This window comes from Scylla paramamosain, chromosome 20 (assembly GCF_035594125.1).
Source record: "Scylla paramamosain isolate STU-SP2022 chromosome 20, ASM3559412v1, whole genome shotgun sequence".
In the NCBI taxonomy this organism is placed as follows: Eukaryota; Metazoa; Arthropoda; class Malacostraca; order Decapoda; family Portunidae; genus Scylla; species Scylla paramamosain.
This window is the reverse complement of record NC_087170.1, coordinates 2,745,397-2,772,612: the sequence shown is the minus strand read 5'-3', so window position 1 is coordinate 2,772,612 and position 27,216 is coordinate 2,745,397. Positions and strand designations below refer to the sequence as shown.

Genomic DNA, 27,216 nt, shown 5'->3' with positions numbered 1-27,216 from the left:
TCTTGCAGTAGAGTGCAAGGTCAGAAATGGCCTCTTGATGAAGAGACTGTCAGAGACAGGTGATGGCTTGGTGAAGCGTCAGAAACTTCTGGTATGCTTACATATGATATTTACTTGGTGTACAAGTAATTGTTTATATCCACATAGACTTTGTCATTCTTTTGCTAGTTATGATTATGAAAAATTGAAAGAACAAAATATGGGAGAGTGGAGCAATTCTAAGTTCGGTAAATGCTCATGAGATTTCTTTTTTTTTTTTTTTTTTTCTTTTTAGCTGAATAGCTTAGTGTCAAGTGTGCTCAACTCACAGTCTACATAGTTTGAATATAATTGGTTTTCCTTGGCAGTTTCCTGGTCTGACAGGTACAGCTGTCTTATTATGCAAGCAGAGTTGTACTGGCTCAATCCTAGCTTATGGGTGCAATTTAATCATTTGTGGCTTGTATATTTCAAGAGCTGCCTCCAGGTGATGATGAAGTTATCATCAAGCTTCATTTAAATGTTCTGCAGGAGGAGATGAGAAAAAATAGTCTGGACTTCCAGCTGTGTCAGCGAAAAATGGAAAGAACATCCTCCTACTGGCAACGAAGGAGGTACAATCCGGAGGTTTAGGTGTCAGAAATTCTTAAGGAATTTCCAACACTATGGTACAGGAACTTTATAAGTTCCTTTTGTTTTTAATTTGCTTTATTTACACCATATTTACTTCAATTTTGTTGTGAGACTGACCAGTGACCATTGATACATTTTACAAGAATTCTGAACCATACAAGTTACATCTGTAAATAAGTTGTGCAGTGGTAAAAATTAATATTAATTTTAATCAGATTAATTACATGTGTTATTAAGAAGTGTTTGGTCTTTTCAGCTTTCAATTCAGTCCAAGAATGAGAATGTTGGCATTCCTTATGAAATGCAGGATAAATTGCATATTTCCCTCATTCATCTTATGAAATTTGCCAAGCAATGGTGTAAAAATTTTCAAAAATTGTACAGCCAGTACATGGAAAACCTGGACAGCACTCTGAATGAAGAAGGGAAGAAAGGTACAGGATGGAAGAGCAGTAGAATATATATATATATATATATATATATATATATATATATATATATATATATATATATATATATATATATATATATATATATATATATATATATATATATATATATATATATATATATATATATATATATATATGGCAAACATGTCTCACATATCACTCATCATTCATATAATTACTTTTTGCATTACATTTATGGTTTTATATATATTTTAGAATATGGATTGCTGTTTGCTGGCCAGATGATTCCATCACTCTTTAGAGAGGACAAGAAAATCATGATAGTGGACAGCATTAAAATATATTTTATTTCTTTTACCTTGATATAAGGTTGGGGAAATAATGACAAAATATTCTTTCCATCTCAAAAATGATGACTATGGGAGAGAGTGAGGGGGCCTTTAGAAGCCCAGGAAGAAGAGAGGGCAGCATTTAAGTTTTTCGTGTTCTTGGTGTGACTGATATTTGCATTCTGAGGGGGACAAACTAGTATCTTGAATGCTCATGGCGTCCTATCCATCACTGCCTCTAAGACTGAAAAGATGTTTATACCTAAGGCTTTAAGAGCAGATTATTGTTTTGCAGAATATGCATACTAATAACAGTTTTCTACATTCACCAGATGATCAAGTCTCCATCTCCTATGTTGGTGGCACAAAAGGACTTCCAAGTTTTCATTAATGGAGGAGTCCATCTTGATCACAAAGACAGAAAAATTCAGTGAAGGTTTTGAAGCCCTGTTTCATTGCTTTTGGGTGTTTGGCCTTCAGTACCCAAAAGAAGTAAAAATCACAATGCTGTTCTTTGAAAAAAATAATTTTCAAAGGCAGCCCAAAAGTTCTAGCAAAAGTTATGCCATGGGCTAAAAAAAATAGGAATTGCATGAAACCTCACACAGTAAAGCCACATTGTTTTTAGACCACATACCCAACAGGCATTGTTTTTCTAAACACATAAATCAAAGTGACAATATGACACTGCTTGTTCCTCCTCCTCCTCCTCCTCCTCCTCATCATCATCATCATCATCATCATCATCATCATCATCATCATCATTCACTGCAGGACAGCAGGCTTTACCCAACAGCTTTCACTTACAAGTAACTCTGTCATCTGCTTGTCTATTCCTGGCCTTTCCAGCGTAACTTTGTATCTCATCTCTCCACCTAAGCCTCTGTTTCCTCTGCATTCTTTTTCCATCCCTAGGTTGCCACTATGTTACCCTGACTGTCCATCTATTATTATTTGTTCAGCACATATATGCTGCCCATGTCCACTTTTTTGTTGTAACATGTCAAGATTTTTTTTACTTTGCTCTACTCTGCTCCCTGATCCATGATTCTCTTTTCTTGTCTCTAAATATTTTGGCAAGCTTTATTCTCTCCATTCTTATATATATTTATATATTCTGTGTGTGTGTTACACAACACATTCCTATTTATTTTTATTCAGTAGAAGATGTTTATTCTGTGTAATAAATAGATATACTGTACTTATGTTTTGTAATCCCTTTGTTTTAGGATTTTAAAATGTATACAGTAAACAATGGCATTCCATTTCCCTTAGTAATGTTATAAGTACTGAAACTATAAGATTTTTATTTGTGTGCAAGCTTAACAGTTGAAAGAAAATAAGGACCAATAAGTATTTCGTTCCACAGAATAGAAGGATAATTTATATTGAAAAGGGTGAGTTATGTTGAATTTACCCCAATGGAAGGGTTAGCATGTGATAAATCAGAATAAAGTTTTACCCTATAAAAGGGTAAATAAGGTGACTATGGGGCAAATCAGCATCGAATTTTACCCCACAAAGTGTAAAATATGTACCATAGGGGTACATCAGCATTTCAGTTTACCTTACAAAAGGGGGGAAAAAATACTTGATTTACCCTTTTTGAAAAAGGTAAATTACTTTTCGTTCACCCATTTTTGCTAAAAGGTAAACTGTGTGTGATTTACCCTTTAAAGGGTGTGCTATTTGGGGCACTAGATTTAACATTTTCTTGCCTTTACCCATTTTTTCTAACAGTGTAGGTGAGTAACATTATATCTGACTATAATATCTCTCACCCCTGTTCTGTCCACCTCTCTAATGCAAGAGTTAACCAGTATTCTCAGTCATTCATCCCTTTCTCTGGTAAACTCTGGAACTTCCTGTCTGCTTCTGTATTTCCATCTTTCTGTGACTTGAACTCCTTCATGAGAGAGATTTCAAGATGCTTATACTTCAATTTTTGACTATCGCTTTGGACCCTATTCGGGGACCAGTATCTATGTTCGCCTTTTTCTTTTTTTAATTGGATATTTGTTGCCCTTGGGCAACGACCCTTCTACATAAAAAAAAAAAAAAGTGAAATCGTTGTTTTGATGATTTGAGCATTCATATATATCCCAAAACTCGACCCACCTTGTCACATCGCCATTAAAAGAAGGTAAATTAAGCTTGGGCAGTTTAAAAGGGGTTTCCTTAATTTTACCCTTTTGGTGTTTCCTGGGTGACCTCTAACTTGGTAATGATTTCATTTACTCCATCATAGAAAATGTCACAAACATTGCTTCCTGCATGATAATTTGATTTAATATATATATATATATATATATATATATATATATATATATATATATATATATATATATATATATATATATATATATATATATATATATATATATATATATATATATATATATATATATATATATATATATATATATATATATATATTTTTTCATTATTTGTTTGAAATTTAGCTAGTGTATTTTTTTCCTTTTTTATGTAGGAGGGACACCAGCCAAGGACAACAAAACTGCATAAAAAAAAAAAAAAAAGTGGCCCACTGAGGTGTCGGTTCCCGAACAGGGTCAAAAGCAATAGCCAAAAATTACAGGAAAAGTGTCCTAAAGCCTTCCTCTTTAAAGAGTTCAAGTCATAGGAAGGTGAACATACAGAAGCAGGCAGGTAGCTCCAGAGTTTACCAGAGAAAGGAATGAATGGCTACGAATACTGGTTAACTCTTGCATTAGAGAGGTGGACAGAGTAGGGATGAGAGAAAGAAGAAAGTCTTGTGCAGTGAGGCCACAGGAGAAGGGGAGGCATGTAGTTAGCCGGATCAGAAGTACAGTTGACATGAAAATAGCAGTAGAAGATAGCAAGAGATGCAACATTGCAGCAATGAGAAAGAGGCTGAAGACAGTCAGTTAGAGGAGGGGAGTTGATGAGACGAAAAGCTTTTGATTCCACCCTGTCTAAGAGAATGGTATGAGTGGAACCCCACATCCCATGTGAAACATACTTTATACATGGACAGATAAGACCCCTGTACAGAGTTAGCTACTGGGGAAAGGGATGAGAAAAAACTGGCAGATACGACTCATAATGCCTAACTTCGTAGAAGCCGTTTTAGATAGACAAGATGTGAAGTTTCCAGTTTAGATTATAAATAAAGGGCAGTCCAAGGATGTTTAATGTAGAAGAGGGGGCCAGTTGAGTGTCATTGAAGAAGAGGGGATAGTTGTCTGGAAGGTTGTGTCTAGTTTATAGATGGAGGAATTGAGTTTTTGAAGCAGTGAACAATACTAATGATAACCATACTCACCAGTTTCTTAAAATACTCTATCATATCATCCTTTGTTTTGACATGTTCCTCATTACCACATGGTATTTTTCTTATTTTCTCAACTTCTTTCCAAAACATTTTTTTTTTTTTTAATTCTTTTGAACATTGTTAACTTTCTCCACCACCTTTCATCACCCATCCCTGTAGCATCACACACAACTCTTTTTTGCTTCTATTTGGCTTTCATTGCACCTCTCATATGACTTTCAATCTTTCCATTCAATCCTTACTTGTATTCTCTATGGCCACCTTAGCCTGTTCAGACCTGCATCAGCCTTGACAATACAAAAATGTATTATAAATGTACGTCACAATCAATAAGAGTAAATAAAACAATGCAAAAAATTAATACTGTTTTTTTTTTTTTTCCAATCATAAAGGCACTTATCTCGTACAAATTATTTCCTAGCAAGGCACTTTTTAATGCACATCAATATGTCACAATCAATAAAAGGAAATGAAACAATCCAAAGTATTAATACTATTTCTTTCCAGTCATAAAGGCACTTATATCTTGCAAATTATTTCCTAGCTAAGCACACTTCAAACTACAATGTATGCACATTTAGAAATTATTCTTGATTATTTGTTCCTGTTTCTGTCTCCCTTGTTCATTTTCAAATACTTGTATATCCATTCTATAGGGAACATCATTATGAATGACATATTCCCCATCATGAGGCAAAATCAATCTACTTTTAACACCTATATTATGCATCATCACACATGCAGCAATGATGGCTTTAGTGGTGTCTAAATCTGTTCTAAATTTCATACCAAAATAATCAAATCTTTTAAGAACACCAAATGCTCATTCTGTTACTTTTATGTGAGAATGGCTATTGTTATATGCTCTCCCATGGGCATCCCTTGGAGCTGACACTGGAGTCATTACAAATTATTTCAGTTCATAAGCAGCATCTCCAAGTACATGGCATCTAGGATCAAGATTGTATTCCAAAGTTGACTATTAAAAAAAAAAAAAAATCTACTGTCAATGACACTCCCAGGCCAATGAGCAAAAACATTATAAAACATCGACTCAGCCCCACATACACCTTGCACAGTGATAGGGAGAAAAGAAAAAAAAAAAACTTTCAGACAACAAAACACTTCAAAATTATCCACTGATGGTTTATAAATAGCAATGTGGGTATAACCAATGGCCCTGAACACATTGCTGCAAATCATTGCCAGAGGGAAGAAAGATGTGATGCCTGCTCCTACTGGCAATTGTTCTTGAAGTAGACTGAAGGCATTCACTGACTGTTGTCTGTGATATATTGTGGCAGCCACCTATTATTCTTTGATGATCTTAAGTGTTCTTTTCTTTTCATCATTCCTTTTTCCACCTTCTGCTTCTCCTTCAAAAAATTACTACGTTTATCTACATACATGTCATCATGAAGTCTATGACGCTTGCTGGGCCTTTGTGGGACTGATGGTTGGCTGGTACTTGGCCGCCCTGCTGTTGGAACCTCCACCTCTACCTCTTCCACCTCTTCAGGAATGGGCTCTATTGAGACCACCTCACACACCGTCAAGTAGGAGCTTTCTGTCTGTTAATAACTGAATTAATAGATGTAAAAATAAATTAATTAATAAATAGATAAATAAATAAATAAAAAAATGGTGCATGCCACTAGAGTCTGCAGATGCATGCATTCATGTATAAATCACAATATATCATTTGAAAGATCAGCATTTTATTCACATGATCCAACCTATTTCTTTACATCATACTTCAAAAATTAATATTGCATATTGTAATCAGTCTGCTTTTTTTTTTTTCTTAATTTTGATATTCATATTATTACCATCAATATTATTATTATTATTATTATTATTATTATTATTATTATTATTATTATTATTATTATTATTTATTCAATTAATATTATCAATATTGTTGGTATTATTATTATTAACCTTATTATTATGATATATAAATGTTATATTATAAGTTTTATTGATTATTGTTCTTATTTATATTGATATTATTGAACATGCAGTAGAATATAATAGCATCTCAGAAATCAGTTTCATAATGGTGCATGATGAGTTCACTAGCTTACAGCTATGAAATCAGTCTTCTTACCAATCCCGAAGAGAAACTTAGTGTATCGGATGAGTCGACCATGATGATGCGACTTGGCTGAGAGGAAACATGTTTTAATGTATAATATTCTAGTAGTGTACAGTACAGCTGAACAGTAAACATAATTACATTTCACTGTTTTCACTGTACAGTACAGTAGACCTTAACAATAAACATAACAATATGTTTTACTCTTTTCACCGTACTTAAATGAAATTGTGGGTTAAGAATTGAATAAAATTACAGTCATTAATTCTGTGTTATTACTTTGCATTAATGTCTTCTCATATATGCTTTCAATGACTGAAAATTACCTTGCTGACAGAACAAAATTTTAAGGGAAATTTATTATGTTGGTAACTTACCACAAGCTGGCATGGCATCTAAATTATGAGGATTCCCAATGTCGTCAATGTCTCTGTCAAGGACACAGCAGATGGAGGGATCCCACCACTACTCCTCTTCTGCTCCCTCATCTAGAGAGCTTGCTCATGTTTAATCCTGAAAAAAAAGAAAAAAGAAAAAAAAGAAAAAAAAGGAAAAAAATTGGATAAAATGTATTAATAAGTTATTGCTAGCAATACAATCCTACATCGTGTGGAATAATACTGTATGTTACCAATACTATATATTTATACAGTGTGTTCATCACATCATAAACTTACCTTTTCTTTCAAAGGGTCCCAGGCTTTCTTGAGGTGTCGCTTGGACCGTACAGGCTCAAGGTTATGAGAATTAAACTGCTTCGACACACTGTGTTAGGCCTCCCTCTTCTGTAAAACAGTCCTTCCGTCAGTCCACTGGTTCTTAATGTTTTTTTTTTTTTTTTTTCTATTAATTTTATTTTATTTATTTATTTATTTTTTTTCATCTCTGTTGGGGTGGATTAAGAGATATCGCTCAGGAGCAGAGCTGGGGTTTGCTCCCACAAGTTTTCCCGGCTCCACCTTTGAAAGCTGTGAAAAAAAAAAAAGTGGAAAATGGTGAACATTGATTTGTTGTGCCCTTCACTTCTTCATATTGTAATAGGTTAGGTTTCATACGTTTAATGAGTTACATACAATATAACCTAATCTAACTCAACCTAACTTAACATAATCTGAAATAACTGACACTCCTCCATACAGTATTTGGTACGTATACTCATGTACCAAATTAGAGAAGTGTTTACTATGTATATATATACGATTTCGTTTTTTAGCCATATCATGGCCTTCAGTTTTGTTTGTATTGTCACGATCCCGGTTATCTTTCCAAGAAAGTGGACGATACACTGATCTCAGAAAATTTTAAAGGTCTGGATTTTTAAAGGCCTCGAATACCTACCCGACCTATCCGAAATCGCCAGCTATTAAACCCTTTCACAAAACCTTTATCTTGGCACAGCATGCCAGAAATCACCTGAATACCAAATCAGTGTTGGGGCAGATACCACAAGTATTTTATATAATAACAGGATATATTAATAATAATGTTAATTTACAAATAAATTGAGGTAATACACATTAAAGGAAATTAGGGAACAAATTTTGTACCCTGGACCAACACAGGATAATTCATACACTCAATTGCCATGTTTCTCTTTACTCAGGCTCTAATATTGTGTCCCTTATTGAGTAAAGGTTATACACATCAATATATGGCATTCCCGTCACTTTACAAAACATTAAAACCCTTTTACTCCTTCACAGACCGCTGGAATATTTTTCTCATCTGCAGGAATTTTCCCAGACGCCGTCACCACGTCACCAAACAACTTTTCCCGTATTTCACCTCTTTAAACCTCACAAAACATTACCACCATCATCATAGTTCACTTATAGCACCATAACACCATCCCCAAAGACACCAATAACGCCACAACACCACCACAACCCCATCCACAAAATGGCTGCCTCTCAGCCCTGACGCTACCCCTGAGCGTTACATCATCAACACAACTCACCAACCAAATTTCAGCGAACAAGAGCTATTGGTACAACAAAACACTCACCAACCTGATCCTGGATATCAGGGTTACGCCACAATATCACCAGTACCTCCACACATCCACTCAATAACCATAACATCACCTAAATTTATCCCATGAGAACGCCACCCACCTTTTCCCCCAGCGCCTCTATGTGCTCTGAAGAATTTGCTGACTCAGGTATGAGAGACAGATAAATAGATAGATAGATAGATATTTTATTGACCACACCAATTATGTAATATAACATATTTACATATTACAAAACATGGTCCATCAAAAAGTGTATATTTTTAATGACATAATTTTAATCCTATATAACCAATAACTATTCAGGAATAAATCATTAGTATTCTGTAAATAATTTTACATACATCATCATCTCCCATTCGACCAAACAACAGATCATGAATACTATTAATTCTGTAGGTGTCACGAACTTCAAGTGTTAAGGGACACTCCACAACATGTTCTGTCTGTATCTTGCCACAAGCACACAGCCTCTCATCGACTACCAGATGGCCGCGTCCCCTCCTGTTCCATTTTTCTTCTTTTTCCTAGCTAGATCTGTTAGTAATCTTGATGTGTCAATATGTTATATGCAGCCGCGACCCTTCTGTGCTCCCGCCTGTTCCCTAAAAGGCTTAAACCACTGGTTCAGTCTTGCACACAGTATCAAATCATAGAGCTTTACCATCGAATTTATAATAGTTATTCCCCTGTAGTTTTTAGGTTCTTTACGATTTCTTTTCTTTAAAATTGTGAGCATCTTAGCATTTATCCAAGACACTGGATAGGAAACAGAGCGAAATATTATGTTAAACAAACCCATAATCAAGACTATCCAGTGTGTTGGAAGGCTTTTGAAACACGCCAGGTGGAACTCCATCAGGAGCACAGGCTTCATGTTCTTGATTTGAATACTTACTTCCTCGTAAGATATGGGATCGTCTAAAATAGGTATATTGACATCGATGGAAGGATCAAACGGTTGGTACACGGAATCATCACTACATAAACTACTTTCATAAAATTCCTTGAATTCCTGGTCAGATGGAGAGGTATTGTCCCGACCACTATCCTGAACACCGTCCCTTCCAATTAATTGCTCTACACACCCATGAGTCATCCTTATCCTGAAGGGTCATTTCCCATCTATTATGTACATTAGCAGCCTCTACAGTCTCCATTTCTTCTATTACCTCTACATGAACGCGCACATGAGTAAAAAGTATCTGACACATTATGAAGAAAAGTATCAACATCAACATCAGCATCCGGTAGGGCGTTATGAGATCTTTTTTTTTTTTGAGAAAATGTATGCATATCTATATCCGCACTTTTCCACTTTTCCACGTCTTTTCATAGACGTCCAACCCTTCAGGAGGTAAACATATCACGCAGGGAAGCCACAGAACGCCTGACTTCTGATCTTTCTAAAATTTCTGATTGGGGCAGAGCAAACTTGGTATAGTTCAATGCCTCAAAAACTCAATTCCTCCATCTATCAACTCGACACAACCTTCCAGACAACTATCCCCTCTTCTTCAATGACACTCAACTGTCCCCCTCTTCTACACTGAACATCCTCGGTCTGTCCTTTACTTATAATCTGAACTGGAAATTTCACATCTCATCTCTAGCTAAAACAGCTTCTATGAAGTTAGGTGTTCTGAGACGTCTCCGCCAGTTTTTCTCACCCTCCCAGCTGCTAACTCTGTACAAGGGCCTTATCCGTCCATGTATGGAGTATGCTTCACATGTCTGGGGGGGATCCACTCATACTGCTCTTCTAGACAGGGTGGAATCAAAAGCTTTTCGTCTCATCAACTCCTCTCCTCTAACTGACTGTCTTCAGCCTCTCTCTCACCGCCGCAATGGTGCATATCTAGCTGTCTTCTACCGCTATTTTCATGCTAACTGCTCTTCTGATCTTGCTAACTGCATGCCTCCCCTCCTTCCGCGGCCTCGCTGCACAAGACTTTCTTCTTTCTTTCACCCCTATTCTGTCCACCTCTCTAACGCAAGAATTGACCAGTATTCTCAATCATTCACCCCTTTCTCTGGTAAACTCTGGAACTCCCTGCCTGCTTCTGTATTTCCACCTTCCTATGACTTGAATTCCTTCAAGAGGGAGGTTTCAAGACACTTATCCACCAATTTTTGACCACTGCTTTGACCCTTTTATGGGACTGGCATTTCAGTGGGCATTTTTTTTACTAGATTTTTGTTGCCCCTGGCCAGTGTCCTTCCTACATAAAAAAAAAAAAAAAAAACTAACAGGCATGTTGGCTAAGGTTACTCCAGCTCGTTGCCCCTCCAGCACGGCGTGGCCGCCCAACCAACGAGCGCGAGTCACAAGTGAGTCAAGGTCAGCATTCGGTTTTGTCATATTTAGAGATATGTGGGCGTGATCCGATGGTAAGCACTCCGTTTGATGAACATCCAAGCTTTCAATGTTCTCAGTTAGTTGGTAAGATGCGATTACAACATCCAGATGAGATATCCACTGGTTTGCTTTCTTAAAAGTTTACTTGCTTGGGAAATATTTGTCGTTTGCTTGTAAATTATGAACAACCAGTAAACCATTTCCAGAGCACAATGATATCAATATGTGGGCATTATCGTTAGGTGTCGCTACATCATCAGGTATTTGTGGATATTTATACAATGCTTTGACAATAGTAGATTTCGAACACCTCTGCCAAATCGTGCGTTAACATCACCAACAACACAAAATATATTACTAGTAGCACAGTTAGCCACCTTTTCCTGTATTGCAGAGAACGAGTGAAATGAGAAATAAAGAGTCACTAGGTATGATATAGCAGAACCCAAGCATTATTCCCGGGGCACATCTCACTTGCATCCACACTTGATCCTCTATGCTTGTATCCACACTGATCACTTCCCTCGACAAGGAATCTCTAACCATCACAACTGTGCCACCCCGATGGGCATTTCCTTTACCATAACTCTTAAATGCAATGTACCCTGGAAGGCATGTGTGTAATGGAGTTTTCACTTCATAAAAAGAAAAAAAAAAGATGTCAAACTGGAGAAGGAAAGATATTATATTATTCTTTTCTATTTTTGTTTTAACTCCATTTATGTTCCAAGAGAGTATTTTCGGCAGTTTCTTTATTTGATGTGATCTCTCTAAAAACAGTGCAAGTTTCATTGACCAACAACAACACCATCGTCATATAAATTTCTCTCACATTGAAGTGCACTTGGCAACCGACATTTTCTGGCCGCTCCTCTTCTCTCTTCTTTGCTTCCCACAGACGTCTCCACTCCTGTCGGACACTTGGGTGAACGTCCCTCTTTATGTATATTTTGTTATACATTTCACCCATTGTCTTGAGTGTTTTGGCCTTTTTCAAGTGCCTTGTCCCCTACGTCCTTGGTTTCCACACTAACGAGAATGGGCCGCCGACGAGTGCCGCGCTGTCCGCCGCCGGTCTCGCTAGTCCTCCCAAGCCGACGGCTAGACAGAACGTTGCCCTCGATGCCTGCCACTCTCAACACCTTGTCTATCTTATCCGAGTCAGCTGTTGCATTGTCCAGGCTTTCGTGATCAGACATGTATCGCCTCTTGCCTTAACACATTCCACCTTCAAATACACCTTTTCCCTTACATATACATACATATAAAAAAAATTAGATTATGAAGAGAATAATACTACACGATATAAAATGAGTAAGTAAGCCTTAGACTAACTTATAACTAAGAATAAAGATATGTTTAGAAGGAAAACGGAACTGCAGGTGTAGTAGCCACGGCCTTGAGACGTGGTATTGCCAGATGCACATCCAACCATTTTCTTGAACGCACAATTCTTGTTTTTTTTTTTTTTTTATAGGTATTTGTAATGTACATAGATAATTATTTATAACACACACTATAGGATTGTGGAAATTTATGTAAAGGTGAGGATAAAAACTTAAAAAAAAAAATGTAAGAATAAAATTCCGCATCCCAAGTTTGACATCGTGAGCTCTGAGAAGGGGGAAAAAAAATAAATAAAAAATAAAAAATAAAATATTCAAGAATGAAAATCGTATGGTAGCCACACTTCCAATCATGACTTGGGAATAATAATAATAATAGTAATAATTATATATATATATATATATATATATATATATATATATATATATATATATATATATATATATATATATATATATATATATATATATATATATATATATATATATATATATATATATAATTATTACTATTAATTAATTATTATATATATATATATATATATATATATATATATATATATATATATATATATATATATATATATATATATATATATATATATATATATATATATATATATATATATATATATATATATATATATATATATATATATATATATATATATATATATATATATATATATATATATATATATATATATATATATATATATATATATATATATATATATATATATATATATATATATATATATATATATATATATATATATATATATATATATATAATTATTACTATTATTATTATTATTCCCAAGTCATGATTGGAAGTGTGGCTACCATACAATTTTCATCGTATGGTAGCCACACTTCCAATCATAACTTGGGAATAATAATAGTAATAATTATATATATATATATATATATATATATATATATATATATATATATATATATATATATATATATATATATATATATATATATATATATATATATATATATATATATATATATATATATATATATATATATATATATATATATAATTTTTTTTGTTATATTGTCATGTTATTGGCTAAGTTCACCCTGAAAAGGAACAAGTTTTCTTAATGGCCCCCCCCCTGTTCCGTTTTCCTTCTGAATATGTCTATAATTAGTTATAAGTTAGTATAAGGCTTATTTACTCATTTTATATCTTGTAGTATTGTTCTCTTCATAATTTAAGTTCATTATATGTATGTATATGTAATGGAAAATGTGTATTTGAGGTGGAATGTGTGGAGGCGAGGGACAATAGGCGTCCAGCTTTTGTAAAAAGTTAGCAAATTCTTCAGAAAACGATAGAGACCCTGAAGTGTCAGAGGGGAGGCGTTATCTCGGGATGAACGTGGATGATTGAGTGGGTGTGTGGAGGTATTAGTGATGTGATGGTATAACCTTGATATCCAGGATCAGGTTGGTAAGTCTTTTGTGGTACCAAGAGCTCTTGTCCGCTGAAATTTGGTTGGTCAGTTGTGTTTTTATGTAACGCTTAGGGGATGTGTCGGGGTGAGAGGCTGCCATTTTGTGGTTGGGGTTGTGGTGTTGTTATGGCATTATTGGTGTCTTTCGGGGTGGTGCTATGGTGTTATAGGTGATCTATGTTGATGGTGGTGATGTCTTGTGAGATTTGAGGAGTTAAAATACGGGAATTACTATTTAATAACGCGGTGACGGTGTCTGGGGAAATTCCTGCAGGTAGGGAAAATGTTTCAGCGGTCTGTGAAGGAGTAAAAGGGTTTTGGTGCTTTGTGAAGTAATAGGAATGTCATATATTGATGTGTATGATCTTTGAGCAATAAGGGAGGCGAAACAAGAGCCTGAATCTATTGTAATTGAGTGTGGGAGCTATGCTGTGTTAGTCTAAGGTAAAAATTTGTTCCCTAATTTCCTTTAATGGGTTTTACCTCAATTTATTTTGAAGTTATCATTATTATTAATATATTCTGTTATTATATAGGACAATTATGTTTTCTACCTCAACATCGATCTGGTTTTGAGGTGATTTCTGGTGTACTGTGCCAAGGTAAGGGTTATGTGAGAAGGTTAAATTGCTGGCGATTTCGGATAGGTCGGGTAGGTATTCGAGGCCTTGAAAAATCCAGGCCTTTAAAACTTTCTGGGATCATTGTACCGTCCACTTTCTTGGAAAGATAACCGGGATCGTGACAATATATATATATATATATATATATATATATATATATATATATATATATATATATATATATATATATATATATATATATATATATATATATATATATAACAATTTGTTATTTTATTTTCTCATTTTATAGGACAAAAAAAAAAAAAAAAATTACAACCTGACAAGACCTCCATCTCTGACAAAGCACAACACTGTACGGGTTAAGGACACTAATCAAACCCAGCATTACCTAACTTAACTTCCTTAGGTATGGGAGCACTTCTTCCCCACCTAATATTTACCTTGTAAGTGTATTTAAAGGTATATATATATATATATATATATATATATATATATATATATATATATATATATATATATATATATATATATATATATATAGTCACTCTCAGACTAAATTGATCTGTGCTGTATACCTCTCAACTCCTCTGACTATAAAAAATTCTTAACTTCCAAAGTGGAGCACATTCTGACTCTCTTCCCTTTTGAAGAGATCTCCATTCTTGGAGACTTCAATGTTCACCACCAGCTTTGGCTTTCCTCTCCCTTCACTGACCATCCTGGTGAACTAGCCTTCAACTTTGCTCTCCTCCACGACCTAGAGCAATTGGTGTAACACCCTACTCGTATTCCTGACCGTCTTGGAGATACGCCCAACATTCTTGACCTTTTCCTGACCTCTAATTCTTCTGGTTATGCTGTCACCCTTTCTTCTCCGTTGGGCTCCTCCGATCACAATCTCATCTCTGTATCTTGTCCTATCGCTCCAATCCCTCCTCAGGATCCCCCTTAGCGAAGGTGCCTCTGGCGTTTTGCCTCTGCTAGTTGGGGGGACCTGAGGAGGTATTTTGCTGATTTTCCATGGAATGACTACTGCTTCTGTGTCAGAGTCCCGTCTTTGTGTGCTGAGTGCATAATAGAGGTAATATTGTCTGGCATGGAGGCGTACATTCCTCACTCTTTTTCTCGACCTAAAACATTCCAAACCTTGGTTTAACACAGCTTGTTCTCGTGCTATACATGATAGAGAGGTGGCCCACAAAAGGTACTTAAGCCTTCCATCACCAGAATCTCATCCACTTTATATTTCTGCCCGGAACCATGCCAAGCTCCAACTATCCAAAAACTCCTTCATTAACAGAAAATGTCAAAACCTTTCAAGATCGAACTCCCCTCGTGACTTCTGGCATCTAGCCAAAAATATCTCCAATAACTTTTATATTTCTTTCCTTCCTTTATTTCATCCAGATGGTATCACTGCTATCACATCTATTTCTAAAGCTGAAGTCTTAGCTCAAACCTTTGCTAAAAACTCTACCTTGGAAGATTCTGGGCTTGTTCCTCCCTCTCCTCCACCCTCTGACTACTTCATGCTACCTATTAAATTTTTTCGCAATGATGTTTTCCATGCCCTTGCTGGCCTAAACCCTCGGAAGGCTTATGGACCTGATGGGGTCTCTCCTATTGTTCTCCGAAAATCTGCCTCCGTGCTTGCACCTTACCTAGTCAAACTCTTTCAGCTCAGCTCTGTCTGTCAACATCTACCTTTCCTTCTTGCTAGAAGATTGCCTACATTGAGCCTATTCCTAAAAAGGGTGACCGTTGTAATCCCTCAAACTACCGTCCTATTGCTTTAATTTCCTGCATATCTAAAGTTTTTGAATCTATCCTCAACAGGAAGATTCTTAAACATCTATCACTTCACAACCTTCTATCTGATCGCCAGTATGGGTTCCGTCAAGGCCGCTCTACTGGTGATCTTCTGGCTTTCCTTACTGAGTCTTGGTCATCCTCTTTTAGAGATTTTGGTGAAACTTTTGCTGTTGCCTTGAACATATGAAAAGCTTTTGATAGAGTCTGGCACAAAGCTTTGGTTTCCAAACTACCCTCCTACGGCTTCTATCCTTCTCTCTGTAACTTCATCTTAAGTTTCTTTTCTGACCATTCAATTGCTGCTGTGGTAGACAGTCACTATTCTTCTCCTAAATCTATTAACAGTGGTGTTCCTCGGGATTTTGTCCTGTCACCCGCTCTCTTATTATTCATTAATGATCTAAACCAAACTTCTTGTCCTATCCACTCTTACGCTGATGATACCACCCTGCACTTTTCCACGTCTTTTCATAGACTTCCAACCCTTCAGGAGGTAAACATTTCACGCAGGGAAGCCACAGAACGCTTGACTTCTGATATTTCTAAAATTTCTGATTGGGGCAGAGCAAACTTGGTATTGTTCAATGCCTCAAAAACTCAATTCCTTCATCTATCAACTCGACACAACCTTCCAGACAACTATCCCTCTTCTTCAATGACACTCAACTGTCCCCCTCTTCTACACTGAACATCCTCAATCTGTCCTTTACTTATAATTTGAACTGGAAACTTCACATCTCGTCTCTAGCTAAATCAGCTTCTATGAAGTTAGGTATTCTGAGACGTCTCCGCCAGTTTTTCTCACCCTCCCAGCTGCTAACTCTGTACAAGGGCCTTATCCGTCTATGTATGGAGTATGCTTCACATGTCTGGGGGGTTCCACTCATACTGCTCTTCTAGACGGTGGAATCAACAGCTTTTCGTCTCGTCAACTCCTCTCCTCTAACTGATGGTCTTCAGCCTCTCTCTTATCGCCCTATTCTGTCCACCTATCTTACGCAAGAGTTAACCAGTATTCTCAATTATTCATCCCTTTCTCTGGTAAACTCTGGAACTCCCTGCCTGCTTCTGTATTTCCACCTTCCTATGACTTGAATTCCTTGAAGAGGGAGGTTTCAAGACACTAATCTTTCAAAATTTTGACTACCGCTTTGGACCCTCTCTATGGGACTGGCATTACAGTGGGCATTTTTTTTTATCAGATTTTTGTTGCCCTCAGTCAGTGTCCCTCCTACATAAAAAAAAAAAAAAAAAAAAAAAAAAAAATATATATATATATATATATATATATATATATATATATATATATATATATATATATATATATATATATATATATATATATATATATATATATATATATATATATATATATGAAAAAAATGGAAGATAACTGACTAGTAATAAGGGCAGGAAACGACTCTAGACAGTTATCCTAATTACAGTCCATATCTTCTACCAAGTTGAAGTTTGTCATTATATAGCTTTTTTAAGTGCTAATAAACTAAGAATATGTGATAATTTTAGCAATAAGTTGACGCAAAGAAGCATGGTATGACATTCCTCGCATAGGTACTTTGCTATCGTCTGTTTAAAGAATACAAATGTAACAGTTCTTTATATCACGCATACAGATGACCTTTGTTATGAAACTACAAGCAAACTACGAAAAGCTAAGGAAATGTGTTCGTCTTATCAACATATTGAATGAAATTGTCATGGTAAGGGAATGTACTAGCAGGTATATTGCCACAGTCATCTATAAGGTAATTGGCCATCAAAGCGGCCTTTTCACAACACACACAAGTTGATTCCGTTATCAAACTCATGAAAACTAACTGTAAACTACAAAAATAGGCTTACCTGGTTTTAAAAAAATGAGGTGATAATTCTTGACAAGCTACCAGTGTCAGCGAAGGGAAAGGAGAAGCCATGGGGCGGCGGTTCCCTCCGTGTAATGGAGTCCCAAGCCATGCGACGACATCTCTCGCAGCTCAGAGCACTCCTGGAGTTCCACCAGTGGCGATGACCTGTTCCTGCTGCTGATGGCAGAGTAGGAGGTGGCAGGATGGACTGGCGTGACAGTGGAAGGAGGGGCCATGCGTGCAGCGGTGGGCGGTGGTGGTGGTATCCTGCGGGGTGCCTGGGACTTGAACCACTGCAGTTTCTTTAGCATTTTTTTTTTTTTTTTTTTTTTTGGAGGGACTTGCCCTCCTGCGTAAGGGTAGTGTATAACTTTTGGGCTTGCTGGTTGAAGGGACAGTATTTCAAACGCGGCCCGTTTGAAAGCTGTGGTGTTTCCTGTTGCAGATAACATCCTTTTGGAAGTAAGGACGTGGGCTACTATATTAGGAGCACCGTGTGGCCAACCTGCAGGTGTTCATCGAATGCTTGATCTTCTAGCACCCAGGGCAGCGGGATAGCGGCAGGAGGTACGGTTTGGCCCAGTACACCAGCTGTAGGACACATACCTTGGTGAGTATGGCCCCTCACCTTGAGGCGGGACATTTGCCTTTAGCATACCTGAGAAGGCAGTGTGGGACGATCCAGGATGACTTGATCACCTCGTTGCCATCGAGGGGTCTGAGGCCTCACAACACGTCCTGGAGATTGGTGTCATTTGCAAGTGGCCCCACCTTGACATCATTGTAAGTGTCAGCGTCCTTCTCGGCCAGACAAAAGTGGGTTTTTTGGAGGAGTGGCACACTGGGGGGGGTGTTGTGCTCCCACAGTGTCACAACGAGCGCTGAACCGTTCCACAGCGAGCAGGTTTCCCCCTCAAGGAGGTACTTACCCAGGTCAGAGGCTTAGAGTGCCTTGGAGACATGGGAGGGGTTGGCAAACACCCTCGCTCCGTCGGCAGCTCGCAGCAGGAAAGAGGCCCGCACTTCTTCGGCGTGCTGGTGTTCGTTCTGGGTGGTGCGTGGCGTTTTGTGTCCTACCTCTGGTGGTGAGGCAAGCTGTCGTTTGCTGGCGGTGATGGGGAAGGTCGGGACGAAGGCCGTGTCCATGCGGTCATCAATCATGGTGTCCATGCCGGCGGCCACCCTGGATGTCACTATTTTGGTGGCCAAAGCCTCCAAAACAACCTTTGCCTTCCTGTGGTGGATGGCGAAGGATCTCGGCGATGTTGTGAGAGGGAGACAACACCACAAAAGTCGCCGATTGCTGTGATATGAATAGGTATAAGAGCACGCCTGACAGGTCCTCTCACTGTAGCTATCAGGGAGCGAGCCTCGTGGTGGTCAAGGGGCGGCTGTGTTTACGCCGTCCTTCACAAGTTGGTGCTCAGATCCGGATTCAATTCATACAGCACTGTTACCAACACCCACGTGTGTTGTAGTGCCTCTTACTTTACCTTCCCGAGCGACTTGTGGTAAGACTGAAGGCACGGTCTGAGGCCGTGCTTACGTTGTCGAAGGGAAGGCTTGACCTTCATAACTCTGCTACCGGCTAAAGTTCCTCACATTTTATATATCATAACCATAATCAACTAAATTATTGACACAAATAAAACATTACATGTGAACACATTAATATTGATTATAAAATGAGATATTATTGTTCCCACAAAAAGAGAATATTAAGTAAATAATGCAGTTTTGTGAGATCAAGAGACAAACAAAAATTTTATGTATGATGCAGAAACACGATAATCGGATATATTGCGGCAACAATGAATGTTGCATTGGTATGAACATTGCAACTTTAGTATACAATTTACAGTTAAATACAAGAAACACAATAGATACCAGTCAAAAAATGTATTTATTTGTTACTCATCAGTATTAATTTTAGAATAGTTAATGACGAAAATTGAACTTGACATTGGAAATAACAGGAACTTTTTCACTGCGAACTGTAATACCTGATATTCCGCACAGTACACTCTTGAGATCATTGCAATCTTCAGGTACGGTTTTCTCTTTGGCTTCATTTCTAGTTCCGACAGGCCCTAAGACATCGCCATTATCAAGCATGAAACCAAGAGAGTGTATGTAAGCATCAGACTCAATACATATTTTGCTGATTTGTCTATCATCTGGGATAGTGAATGTTACTGTATCGTAGAGATCATTATAATTCATTCCAAAAGCTCTACCATCCCCGTCTCTAACGCAGACTTGAAACCCTTGTATAATGGTTTTACCTCTCCATTGCCTAGTTTTTATAGTAATTTTTCTGATTGTTCCTTCCATTGTCCACTTTTGTTGTATTTGTCGAACCAAATCCTCAGCTTTCCCAAAAGGTCCAATCCAGGTTGATTTCATCAAGGCTGACCTCATCATCTTTTTCTTTATGGAGAAATAATTTTCAGTCGAAAATAAATAAATAAATAAATAAATGAAAATTTAAATAACAATATGATTTAAATATCTGTGGAGAAAGAAATTACATTAATTTGTATGGTGAGTAGCAAACTGGTAACTTACACAATATAAAAATGCACGGACTGAAAAATTTTTCAACTTAAAATTGAGTTAAAAGTACCTACATAGCATATACAACCAATGTTGGCTAATCTAAATGAGGATTGCTTACACCCTAATCATTGTCATAAAAAAAAAAAAATCGAAAAAAAAAAAATTTGCTTCCAGAAAGCCCTTCGCCCCGAGTTTTTACCTCTTTCTGACGGAATGATGAGCATACATGCAACTTAACTATTCAGGCGAGCCTTACTGCAAAGATACAACGCATTCATAGTGAGTAATTTCATAAATGTGTAAAATCTTGTCTTATTATTTGCTGATGTCATGTTCGTTCATTTAGACCACTTCTATGAATTCCACGAATAATAATAGTTCCAAGAATAATCAACACTCAAACCAGGCTAATGTCATTTAACACTTTTGAAACAGCGAACGTTGATACAAGTTCTGCAAAGTGGGTTATATTGATCAAAAAACATTTGGTCAGCAACCTCAAAAAAAAAAAAATAAATAAATAAATAAAATAAATAAATAAATAAAATTATAAAAAATAAATAAATAAATAGCAAAGGAGAGCCAACCAATTTTATTTAGATGACACACAGTTTCATATTAACATGTTCAAGATATATATATAAAAAAAAAAAAAAACAGCCGAAGTAACCTGTTATCAGCCAAAACCCCTATAAACTTGTGAGACCTCCATGACGATATTTTTCCAGGATTTGAGCTAAGAAAACATTTTGACGATAGTGGCATATTATTTAGCATTGTTAACTAACCTTTAAATTTGACATTAATTTTTCTATTAATAATATGACTTAAATAATTGCTACAATTATTCTACCTCGTTGCCTTTTCAGTACATACCTCATGGAAATCAAAACCGCGCAGCAAACCTTTAAACTGGTTGATGTTAAAACAAGTGTTCTAAGATTCGCAATAAATATGTTCTGATTACTAATGAAGTTGAGCCGAATTAAAATCCCAGTTATGAAATACAAAAATGTAAAAATTCCCGTGAGTGAATGCAGTCCTAGGATTTAAAATCTTTCATTAGGCTCGTATGCAGTCCGGTAGATATAGACACCATAACATATGTTACAGACAAACATAAATAGATCATGGAAAATATAATAGATAATTGAAATATTGCAACATGCAGCCCCATTTGATGAATGTTCTATAAGATAGTTTCATATAAGTCGGGTATTAAGATTTCCATCCCGGCAATGTCACAAAAAAAAAAAAAAAAAAAAAAATCTGAGTGAACGTCTACAGTATGGTTGAGGAAATGTGTATATTTTTCTTATCAATTTTCCTGTGATATTTGTTTATATGGTAGAATAATATATATATATATATATATATATATATATATATATATATATATATATATATATATATATATATATATATATATATATATATATATATATATATATATATATATATATATATATATATATATATATATTCAAGTATGGAGTTACTTGATGGGCGGAGTTTGAGTTTAAGGTACAAAGACAGGACTGCAATCGCACACATTTTTTATTGTCCTAGAAATCTCGAGCTTTCCAGACAATACTCAATAGTCCCCCCGACAAAAAAATAAATAAATAAAAAATAATAATAAATAAATAAATAAATACAAATAATAATAATAATAATAATAAATAAATAAAGCTAGGTTTAATGATCCAGTTCTTTAGACCTCACTTTGAGTAATTATCGTTTCGGCAGGCGCCTACTGCCTTTTCCTTAGAAGTATAGAATATATATATATATATATATATATATATATATATATATATATATATATATATATATATATATATATATATATATATATATATATATATATATAACCCCCCACAAAAAATAAATAAATAAAAACAATAGTAATAAATAAATAAATAAAAAATGGAATCTCGAAAAGTAATGGCTATGAAAATGTATCAATCAAATATTAACCTAAACCGAAATAAAGTCAAGTAACGAAAGTAATTGTAACCTAATCAAAGTATTTTAAACAAAAACATCATTAATGAATATATATATATATATATATATATATATATATATATATATATATATATATATATATATATATATATATATATATATATATATATATATATATATATATATATATATATATATATATATATATATATATATTCTATACTTCTAAGGAAAAGGCAGTAGGCGCCTGCCGAAACGATAATTACTCAAAGTGAGGTCTAAAGAACTGGATCATTAAACCTAGCTGTGACCTCACTGAACGTTTCCCTTTGTGTCTCACAGCCTACCCCCTAAGACAACTCTTCCTTCATACAAAACTACAAGCACCTAATCATACACACACCCTTCACTCAAAATTCAAAATTATCAAGGAAACTCCTACACCAGCCGCGGAATCCCAATCTGGAGAGGGGACCACAAATGTCCTTAGGTCGGACTACTCTTCTGATATCAACTCTAAGTGTCTTGACAACTCCCTCAATTTTCCTTCAATAACTTATGCAACATTCGTGGTCTTCGATCAAATTTTCAATCCACAGAACACAATCTCTCATCTATTGAACCTCATCTTCTATTCCTCACTATAACACAGGTGCCTGAAGCAACTGACAGTAGACCCTTTCTGTCCCTTCCTACTTTCTCTATCCTCATTTTCAATCCAAAGCTAGTGGATGTTGCGTTTATGTGCACAAGGACTTAACCTGCTCTCGTGACCACGCTCTTGAATATTCTGAGTTTTCCGCCATCTAGCTACGACTACATATTCCCTCTCAAAACTAAATTATCTGTGCTGTTCAGTGAGGTCACAGCTAGTTTTCCGCCATCTGGCTACGACTACAGAGTCACTCTTAAACCAAATTATCTGTGCTGTATACTTCTCACCCAACTCCTCAGAAATTTTTTGACTACTTAACTTCCAAACTAAAGCACATTCTGACTCTCTTCCCTTTTGTGGAGATCTCAATTCTTGGAGACTTTAATGCTTACCACCAGCTTTGGCTTTCCTCTCCTTTCACTGACCATCCTGGTGAACTAGCCTTCAACTTTGCTATTCTCCACGACCTAGAGGAATTGGTGCAACACCCTACTCATATCGTGGAGATCAGCACAACCTTTCAGATAACAATCCCCTCTTCTTCAATGGCACCCAACTCTCTTCTACACTTAGCATTCTCGGTCTGTCCTTTACTTATAATGTAAACTGGAAACTTCATATATCATCTCTATCTTCTATGAAGTTAGGTATTCTGAGTCATCTCCGCTAGTTTTTCTCACCCCTCCCACACCCCACCTGCTAGCTTTGTATAGGGGCCTTATCCGTCCATGTATGAAGTATGCCTCACATGTATTTTCCACTCATACCGCTATTTTAGACAGGGTAAAATCGAAAGCTTTTCGTCTTATCAACTTCTCTCCTCTAACTGTCTTCAGGCTCTTTTTCATCGCTGCAATGTTGCATCTCTTGCTTTCTTCTACCACCATTTTCACGCTAACTGATCTTCTCATCTTGCTAACTGCGTGCCTCCCCTTCTCCCAAGGCCTCACTGCACAAGACTTTTTTTCTTTCTCTCATTCCTATTCTGTCCACCGCTCTAATGTTAATAAACAAATTGTTTTACTGAGGTGATGTGTAATGCCTGGAAAATATCCAGGCACTTATTACATAGTACGAGTGTTTTATTTTTAATGTTAATCAGTATTCTCATTCATTCATCCCTTTCTATGATAAAGTCTGGAACTACCTTCCTGCTTCTGTATTCCCTTCTTATGACTTGGATTGGATTTTTTTTTTTTTTTTTCACCATTCTACGTGTCATCTGTGTGGAAACTGGCAATAAGTTGCCCATGGTCAGTGGCCTTGTATATATATATATATATATATATATATATATATATATATATATATATATATATATATATATATATATATATATATATATATATATATATATATATATATATATATAGGTGAAGAAATAGAGCGATGAGGGTAAGGATGTGCCTCACCACAAACATTGTGGTGAGCTAGAAGAAAGCAAAAGATGCAACATTGCAGCGATGAAAAAGAGGCTGAAGACAGTTAGAGGAGAGAAGTTGATAAGACGAAAAGCTTTCGATTTTACCCTGTCTAAAATAGCGGTATGAGTGGAAAATACATGTGAGGCATACTTCATACAAAGCTAGCAGGTGGGGTGTGGGAGGGGTGAGAAAAACTAGCGGAGATGACTTAGAATACCTAACTTCATAGAAGATAGAGATGAGATATGAAGTTTCCAGTTTATATTATAAGTAAAGGACAGACCGAGAATGCTAAGTGTAGAAGAGAGTTGGGTGCCATTGAAGAAGAGGGGATTGTTATCTGAAAGTTGTGCTGAGTTGATAGGTAGAAGAATTTTTGAGGCATTGAACATTGCTAAATTTGTTCTATCCCCAGTCAGAAATTTTAGAGAGATTAGAAGTCAGGCGTTATGTGGCTTCCCAGCATGAAGTGTTTACTTCCTGAAAGGTTGAATGTCTACGAAAAGACGTGAAAAGTGCAGGGTGGTATCATCATCATAAGAGTGAAGAGGACACAAATTTAGGTTCACAAGGTCATGATAAATAATAGGAAGCGAGTGGGTTACAGGACAAAATCGTGAAGAACATAACTGTTAAGGAGAAGAACAGTGACCGTCTACCACAGCAGTAATAGGCGCGGTCAAAGAGGAAACTTGAGATGAAGTTACAGAGAGAAGGATAGAAGCCATAGGAGGGTAGTTTGGAAATCAAAGCTTTGTGTCAGACTCTGTCAAAAGCTTTTTGATATGTCCAAGGCAACAGCAAAAGTTTCACCAAAATCCCTAAAAGAGGATGACCAAGATTCAGATAGGAAAGCCAGAAGATCAACAGTAAAGCTACCACAACAGAACCCATACTGGCGATCAGATAGAAGGTTGTGAGGTTATAGATGTTTGAGAATCTTCCTGTTAAGGATTGATTGAAAAACTTTAGAGTGACAGGAAATTAAATAAATAGGACGGTAGTTTGAGGGATTAGAGCGGTAACCTTTTTTTAGGAACAGGCTGAATGTAGGCAAACTTCCAACAGGAAGGAAAGATAGATAGATGTTGATAGACAAAGTTGGAAGCGTTTGACTAGGCAAGGTGCAAGCATGGAAGCACAGTTTCAGAGAACAATAGGAGGGACCCCATCAGGCTCATAAGCTTTTTAAGGGTTAAGACCAGCGAGGGCATTGAAAACATCACTGAGAAGGATCTTAATGGGTAGCATGAAGTAGTTAGAGGGTGGAGAAGAGGGAGGAACAATCCCTAAATTATCCAAGGTGTAGTGTTTAGCAAAAGTTTGAGTGAAGAGTTCAGCTTTAGAAACAGATGAAATGCTGTGATGATATATATATATATATATATATATATATATATATATATATATATATATATATATATATATATATATATATATATATATATATATATATATATATATATATATACATATATATATATATAATACACAAACGCACACACACGTGTATACATATGTATGTATATTTCGCCTTTGTTGACAAAACAATTTGCCCTCTTAACTCATGTAAGAGAGAGAGAGAGAGAGAGAGAGAGAGAGAGAGAGAGAGAGAGAGAGAGAGAGAGAGAGAGAGAGAGAGAGAGAGAGAGAATGTACAATGCATATGATATGTATGTATGCATCCTTAATTTACATGGGCAAGAATGTCTGCCCATACAGTCTTCTTCTCCTTGGATGTCACTCCCACATAATTTTTTATCCTTTATATATATATATACGAGTATATAAATATATATATATATATATATATATATATATATATATATATATATATATATATATATATATATATATATATATATATATATATATATATATATATATATATATATATATATATATATATATATATATATATATATATATATATATATATATATATATATATATATATATATATATATATATATATACTCGTATATATATATATATATATATATATATATATATATATATATATATATATATATATATATATATATATATATATATATATATATATATATATATATATATATATATATATATTTTCATTTGTGAGGTTTACAAGGAGTAATGTTTTATTATCACTCCCCTACCACTGAATCTCCCGCTACATCCCCTTCTCTTTACTTAACGACCACGTTTTGCTTCCTCTCATTTCCCTATCTACACCTCATTTCATTACATACAACACTCCTCATCCTCTTTTACTCTCCTGTCCTTTAACCTCATTCCCCTTTATTCTCCTGCCCTTTAACCTTATCCTCTATCCATTGTTTCCAACATTAGTTATGAATCTTCCTGATATAAATCTTTATGATACTTTTGGATAATCCTGAAGA

The 27,216-nt window shown here is 35.8% G+C and overlaps 1 protein-coding gene across 15 annotated transcripts in view; it reads right to left on the bottom strand.

Moving 5' to 3' along the window:
- Positions 1-5,365: 5,365 nt before the first annotated feature.
- LOC135110174 (uncharacterized) overlaps positions 5,366-27,216 on the bottom strand; it is a 36,092-nt gene continuing 14,241 nt past the window's right edge. For 5 of the 15 annotated variants that reach the window (XR_010273136.1, XR_010273138.1, XR_010273137.1 and 2 more), the window contains 5 exons: positions 18,219-20,650; positions 7,446-7,553; positions 7,146-7,281; positions 6,781-6,837; positions 5,366-6,241 (listed from right to left, as the gene is read on the bottom strand). Coding sequence is in view for 5 of the 15 variants with exons in the window: in XM_064022170.1 (XP_063878240.1) it covers positions 5,942-6,241; positions 6,781-6,837; positions 7,146-7,163 (375 nt within the window). In the remaining 10 variants the exon portion in view is untranslated. Of the gene's footprint in view, positions 6,252-6,780; positions 6,838-7,145; positions 7,282-7,445; positions 7,554-8,882; positions 8,905-18,218; positions 21,217-27,216 lie in introns of those variants that run through there. The other 10 variants (XR_010273133.1, XR_010273132.1, XM_064022170.1 and 7 more) reach the window with 6 other exon arrangements.